The following is a 7,112-nucleotide window of genomic DNA, read 5'->3' on the forward strand; positions in this document are numbered from 1 at the left end:
GAGGACCAGAGCTGGCTTTACCTATATAAAAGGGTGATGGATGTAGAAGTTAAAAGAGGAAGCTTCTCATCATCAAGGCAGAAGTCTGCAGCCTTTGACCTGAGGACCAGGGCTGGCTTTGTCTGTATAAAAGGGTGATGGATGTAGAAGTTAAAAGAGGAGGCTTCTCATCACCAAGGCAGAGGTCTGCAGCCTTTGACAGCGGAAAAGCCAAACTGTCAAAATCCAGTGCAAAAGATTCAATAAAAGAAAAGCCCGTTTACGTAACTGGAAACAGACAAGAGAACGAAGTTTGAGTCCCAGTGGCACCTTTAAGACCCAGGAAGCTTTAATTCTGGGTGTAACCTTTTGTGTGCATGCATAGGGAAGCTTATACCCAGAATAAAACTGGGTATAAAACTCAAAACTTTGTTCCCTTGTCTGTTTCCAGTTATGTAAATAGGCTTTTCTTTCTCTTGCTTCAGATCCACACGACTGCCCAACTGAAAACAGACAACTTTACTGATGATTGACATGTTGATTAATAATCTATAACGTTTCTGCACCGGCATAAAAATAAGACCTACCCCAAAAATAAGCCCTAGCAGGATTTCTATGCATTTGTGGTATAAGCCTTAGTGTGTCTTCTTGAGAAAAAATAAATATAAGACAGTGTCTTATTTTCGGGGAAACACGGTAGTAGAACCCCAGGCTCAACAAGCCAAACAAGAGTAGGTCTCGCCCATAGCCCCTAATAATTTATCTCCGTAACCTTGTGAATCATTTACTGTGTTGCCTGTACAGAAAAGCGCTCTTGAATAATCCACTTTGCATAGCTTGTGGAAAGCCAGGAAAGCAAGTGCCTTCCTGAGCTTCTCAGGCCAGGCCGTTCCCTGAGGCGGGGGCCACAACAGAGCAGGCGTGTGTGCGAGGAGTTGTTGATTTTGCCCATTTGCGGGATGACTGAAACTAGGGTCCTGCTGTGTGATTTTTGGCATCATTTAATATACCAGGTTAAGACTTACGCTTTGCCCCAGTTCTGTTTTTAGGCTTCTGATCAGTCCTACCGCATTGTGTATTGAATACCCCATCCTGTTGATTGTGGTGACTCACTCTGTATAAATCCGCCTTGAGTCCAAGTGAGAAAGGTGGACTATAAATTATGTAAATGAATAAAAATCTGTACATGTTTCACCCGTGGATACCTGGCAGCCAATGCTTCCTCTAAGCTGTGGGGGTCTTGTGAGCAAGAATTGTACTTTGTGAGCTACTGGTATTAAAGTTGTGAGTGAGCGATTTGGCTGCTGCATAACTTGGTTTGCTCTGGAGCCATCCTTCCTCTGTGAGCAGGAGGCTAAAAAACTGTGAGCTAGCTCACACTAACTCAGCTTAGAGGGAACACTGCTGGCAGCTGTTCCCCTCTTTCAGTTCCCTTTCCACAAAGCCATCAGTCCCACAAAACTTTATTTGCCTGCCGTTCCCTTCACATGTTGGCGATTCTCTCATTCCCACCTACCCTCCGGCACACAGTAATGATTCCATTTTCTTCGGTCAAGAGCCCTGTTTGACTCCAGGCTGAGCTGGATCTGGCTTGCAGACCCCTGTTTTAATGCAGCCATTTCAGAGCACCTTGTTTACTTATGTGACTTTTAGCCCACCCTCCCCACAGGTGGGCTCAGGGCTGGCCACAACACAGCAGTGAAACGTATAATGATGAGTACAGTTCAAATAAAAATCTAAAGCCCCATTTAAACTCCATGATGGCGAGATGGTGGTATGTAGGCCGTAGGACTATAACTGTGTGTGTGGCACCAGGAGGGCCACCGAGATAATAATTGGGCCTCGCCCCCATCCAATAATATGTTGGTATACTGGTCCACGTAGCTGGATGAGGGGGGCTGGTAGGGGAGGGGAGGCCAGGAATGGCGAGGCAGCCACCACCTCATCCAGAGACCTGGTGGAACAGCTCCGCTTTACAGGCCTTGTGGAACTGTCATAAGTCCCTCAGGCCCCCTGATCCCAACTGGGAGCCTGTTCCACCTAGACAGAGACAGAGCCGAGAACACTCTGGCTCTGGTCGAGGCTAGGCATGTGTCTCTCGGGCCAGGGATCTCCAGTAAACGTTGTTCAGTCAAGGGTAAAGCTCTTCGGGGAAGATACCAGCGGATATGACTTGCTTTTGAGGGGGCTTGTTCCTGTTACTGCTGGCCTTTGTATTCACTGATTTGAGCAGGTGTTTGCTTACCAAGGGGACCGTCGTCTGCTTCATGTGTTCTGCAGCTTGTGTTCTGCCAGGTGTGTTGTGACCCTTTCCACATCTTCTGCCTGGAGGAGGATGAGCAGCCGCTGCCGGAGCAGGAGGAGAGCTGGTGTTGCCGCCGCTGCAAATTCTGTCACGTCTGCGGCCGCAAAAACAAGGCATCCAAGGCAAGGGGGGGGTGTTAACTCGGTGTGAGTTCTTTGTGGGGCGGGTGGCAGTTGGGGCCAGCACCACTGAGGCCATGCACATCCAGTGATTCCAGGAGGGGGCTAATTCATTCAGATTTTCCTGGCTGTCAGGGCAGACAGCAACGCTCTGTATGAAATGAGCAAGTCAGGATCTGAGAGATGCGAAATCCATTTCTCTGCTTCAGAGGAAGAGTGAAAGGCCTTTGAAAACGCTGCGAGACATTTGGCTCTAGGTTCTGTGTGGACAGGACAGAACGTAAAGGGGGTAAACCCTCTGGAACTGGAGCGAGTCAGGATCTGAGAGATGCGAAATCCACTTCTCTGTGGGCAGGACAGAACATAAAGGGGGTAAACCCTCTGGAACTGGAGCTCTGCAAAATACATAAGCGCACAGTGAGCGTTTTTTGAGCGTAGCGCTCATCAAGCAAAGCTGTTGGCATGGCCTGGAACCGAATAGACGTGAAGGCTATTCTGAGATTATGAAGACAGACAGGAGGTTGTGATGTGGGCTTGGCATATAGAATCCGTCCTCTGGAGCCCCTCAAGTTCCTTGAAAAATCAAGTGAGCGATGCTTGCTGGAAATGTTATGGGCGGGTGGGCAGTGGAGAGGGGCTTCGCCGCCATTCACAGTGTATTATATCAGCCGTAGAAACAGTGCTTATGATAAGGCATAAACCACTGAGCTACTTCAGAACATGTGAAGAAATACATGCAAATTTGTATAATCCAGGCAGGGTATTTTTTTTTCTTGTTTCAGGAAAAATAAAGCAGCTCGGTATTTTGCAAGCCCTAATCACTATACTTACTACCAAAACTTGGTGCTGGATTTACTAGGGTGTTGGGGACCCTGACACATACTTCCAACTAGTCAGCAAGAGGCTGAGTGATCTCAAAGGGACCTTGCTGTCCCCCAGAAAGCAACTGCTTCTGTGGATGCTGTTGACGGCAGGCTCTGAACGACTTAGGTGGTTTCAGACAATGTGGTTCAGGAAAGTGAGCTCTGCAAATTGGCAATTGCCTGTAGTCTAAATGACAGGGACTTTCAGCAAGATATCAGGAACGGTGGATCTTGGAGCTGCTCGGCATCTGGATCTAGGCAGAATAGTGAAGAGAAGGACTTTTTCCACGAGGGACAGAAATGTGCAGTTTCTTCCCAGGGTCCTGAGACTCCTTTTGTTCAGCGGCTTCTACTCGCAGTGCTAAACATGGCACCCTGCTCGACTTTGTGTAGCGATCCTGTCCATGCAGAGATGCTCTGTTTTATCTTTCACCATTGTTCTCTCTGTAGATCTCCTTGGGGTTCTCTGGTGCCAGTTTATGAATAGGCACCGTGCGCTCCCACCCCTAAACATGCGTAGTAACTGCTCGCTTTTCGTGATGTCTCTCCCCTCCTCTTGCAGCAACTGCTGGAATGCGAGCGCTGCAGGAACTGCTATCACCTGGCTTGTCTGGGGCCCAACTACCCCACGAAACCTTTCCGTAAGAGGAAAGGCTGGGTAAGTCTCCGCAAAGAGCAGGCGCTCGGAGGAGGGTTGTTGGCCTAGCTCTGTGGGCTCAGCCATCCCCTTGGTCCAGCTGACGACCCACCACCCTCCCCTCCCTCTTGCCCTTCCAGATCTGCTCGGCCTGCATCCGCTGCAAGAGCTGCGGCACCGCTCCTGGGAAGAACTGGGACACCGAGTGGTCTAGCGACTACAGCTTGTGCTCCGCCTGCTCGGTGCTGTACGATAAAGGTGAGGGGCAGGAGGGAGTCTGAACTTTGACGGGGAAATTCTCGAGGATCCCACGAGGGGTTCAAACAAAGGCAGTGGACTTTAGCAGAAAAGAATCTTAAGTAGTTCAAACTAAGGAGGGATCCTTACCCAAACACTGAAAGTAAGTTCTTCAAAATTCTAATGCGTGCACCAGGCATTATGTAGTGTCATCTTTCATCAGTAAGGACAGAAAAGGGGGAAAGGGGAAAAAAACCTGAACCTAAAACCTAGAATTCAGAACCTAAAAAGGTTAGTCAAGAATAGAAGAGGGCCAACTCTAAAAAATCTAATTATGAAACATACAAAAATATACATGTATTTATTAAACACAAATTAAAATAACAAATAACGGCCCATTCATACCTCATATACAAATATAAAAATACAAAGGCTGATGAAATGGACCTAACGCGTTTCGGCCTTCACAGGCCTTCCTCAGAGGTCTAATGCAAATAGAACATATTGGCTAATATGTAAAAGTATATACAATCAAACATATACAAAATATGAAATAATATTTCATATTTTGTATATGTTTGTATTTTTATATTTGTATATGAGGTATGAATGGGCCGTTATTTGTTATTTTAATTTGTGTTTAATAAATACATGTATATTTTTGTATGTTTCATAATTAGTGTCATCTTTCATCACCAGTTTCCCTCTGGCCTATTCACTATGTATTTACTAGGTTTTCATTATCAATACACTTACCAATTACATTTCTTTAATGCACATTACAGCAACCTAACATATAGAGAACAGACAATTACTCAAGGCAGGCAGCTGTTCACAGTTTATGTCTTCATCGTCTTAACTTCTGTCTCTTATCTCAGGGCAGGCATCACCAGGAAGTTGTTTATCTTATGCAGCTGCTGGTGTGACCTTGGGTCAGGCATAAGTTCTTTCAGAGCTGTTCTCTCAAGGGCAGTTCCCAAGAGAGTTCTCTCAGCCCCACCTACCTCACAGTGTGTCTGTTGTGGGGAGGGGAAGGGAAAGGGATTGTAAGCAACTCTGGGACTCCTTCGGGTAGTGAAGGGTGGGGTATAAATCCAGTCTCCTCTTCTTCTCTTCTTTTTGAGTACAGCACTAGATCTACTTGAAGCAGGTACGCACGTTCTTAACGTAACCTCTCCTAAATGATGTCAGCAGGATTTATGATGTTAGCAGTATTCAGGCAGAGTTCAGGACATACAACGGTTTTAAGTTTTAAGGCACACAAAATGGAGTCATTTTTGGCTCATTTCTCCATCAACTCGAAAACGTTTTCATGGGTTTTTGGTCGCAGAGGTAAGATTGCGAGCAGGGGAGGAGGTATGTTGCTCAGACACTGTCCCCAGTCTATTGCGGCTGACTATTAATCCAGCCCTGGAAGGGGAAAAGGCTAGACTGGCTCCCTTTCTCTCCCCGCCCAGGTAATTACTGCCCTATCTGCTTGCACTGCTATGAGGACAATGACTACGAGAGCAAGATGATGCAGTGTGCCAAGTGCGACCACTGGGTTCACGCCAAGTGCGAGGGCCTTTCAGGTTTGTTCCACGGCCAGAGCAAGATAGTCTCATTGCAGCTGTGCCACTAACCGTTATCCACCAGTGTGTGTCCTCGGGGCTGGGGTGCGGGAGGACTTCTACTTGGGAATGAAATTCTGCCTCCGTTAAGAGAGGACAGTGAATGGTTGGGTGCTCAGCAGCGGTCACATGCTCAACATACACGAGCTCGGAGACATTGTTCTCCTTGCACCAAGCCAGGGCTGCAGAACCTTTGGCTCTGGAGCCAACGGCGACTCAGTATGGAATCAAATGCGATTCTGTTTGGAAACCAAATGAAATAAGGTATATTGGAGGGGTAGGTGGGATGCTAGAAGAGCCAGGACACAAAGGCTGTGGCAGGCAAAGATCTTTATGGGATTTATATTGGGTATAATTTTGTGAATTTCACAGGAATTTGTGAATTCACAGGTATTTCTGAATTTCCTGCATTGTGCAGGGGGTTGGACTAGATGACCCTGGAGGTCCCTTCCAATTCTGTGATTCTATAGGGCCTCTCAGAGATGCTTTCCAGAAAGGGAAGCGATGGAGGAGAGCAGTTACCAGCGACCCAAGTGCAAGCCACGCACAGATTTATGGCAACGCGCTACAACTGTCGTGCAGGTTGCTGCTGTGTATAGTTACGATTTCTTGGAAGCCCTGGTGTGTGCCACTTCCTAATAAAGGACTCACACCAGCCAGTGTTTGGGCTGCAGATACCTGAAGGATTTATTAAGTTATTAGTAACGAGCTGTATATTTTCGATGCATTGATGTTTATACCAGCTCTTTATTGATCATGTGTTCCAAATGTTCGCACAGTTCGGCTCTTAAATTGTCCAAGGCCGCCTGTCAATGTGTCAGCCTGGTTCACTGACCCTGGTGTGCCACACAGTGAGCTTCAGGTCATCCCGTCCTGTCCCCTTTCTCCTCTCCAGACGAGGGCTATGAGATCTTGTCCAACCTACCCGAGAGAGTCGTAGTGTTTAGTCATGCCGGCCACATGACCACGGAAACGTCTTCGTACAGCGCTGGCTCTTCGGCTTTGAAACGGAGATGAGCACCGCAACCCTAGAATCAGATTCGACTGGCTTTCGAGCAGGAAACCTTTACCTTAACGAGCTGTAGGTTTCGAGGGAAACCTTTACCTTAACGAGCTGTATGTTTTCGATGCATTGATGTTTATACCGGCTCTTTATTGATCACGTGCTCCAAATGTTCGCACAGTTCGGCTCTTAAATTGTCCAAGGCCGCCTGTCAATGTGTCAGCCTGGTTCACTGACCCTGGTGTGCCACACAGTGAGCTTGAGGTCATCCCGTCCTGTCCCCTTTCTCCTCTCCAGACGAGGGCTATGAGATCTTGTCCAACCTACCCGAGAGCGTCTTCTACTCCTGCCGCCCCTGC

General features: G+C 47.5%; 1 protein-coding gene across 1 annotated transcript in view; it reads left to right on the plus strand.

Annotated features, from left to right (window-relative positions):
- The window catches only part of KMT2B (lysine (K)-specific methyltransferase 2B), a gene marked incomplete at its 5' end in the record, with an annotated part of 51,282 nt that overhangs the window by 3,264 nt on the left and 40,906 nt on the right, over positions 1-7,112 (plus strand). The window contains 5 exons of the mRNA XM_015408570.1: positions 2,260-2,406; positions 3,829-3,924; positions 4,044-4,161; positions 5,598-5,711; positions 6,646-6,686. Of these exons, the coding sequence (XP_015264056.1) occupies positions 2,260-2,406; positions 3,829-3,924; positions 4,044-4,161; positions 5,598-5,711; positions 6,646-6,686 (516 nt within the window). The remainder of the gene's footprint in view (positions 1-2,259; positions 2,407-3,828; positions 3,925-4,043; positions 4,162-5,597; positions 5,712-6,645; positions 6,687-7,112) is intronic.

Source organism: Gekko japonicus, unplaced genomic scaffold (assembly GCF_001447785.1).
Source record: "Gekko japonicus isolate JY-2015 unplaced genomic scaffold, Gekko_japonicus_V1.1 scaffold1388, whole genome shotgun sequence".
In the NCBI taxonomy this organism is placed as follows: domain Eukaryota; kingdom Metazoa; phylum Chordata; class Lepidosauria; order Squamata; family Gekkonidae; genus Gekko; species Gekko japonicus.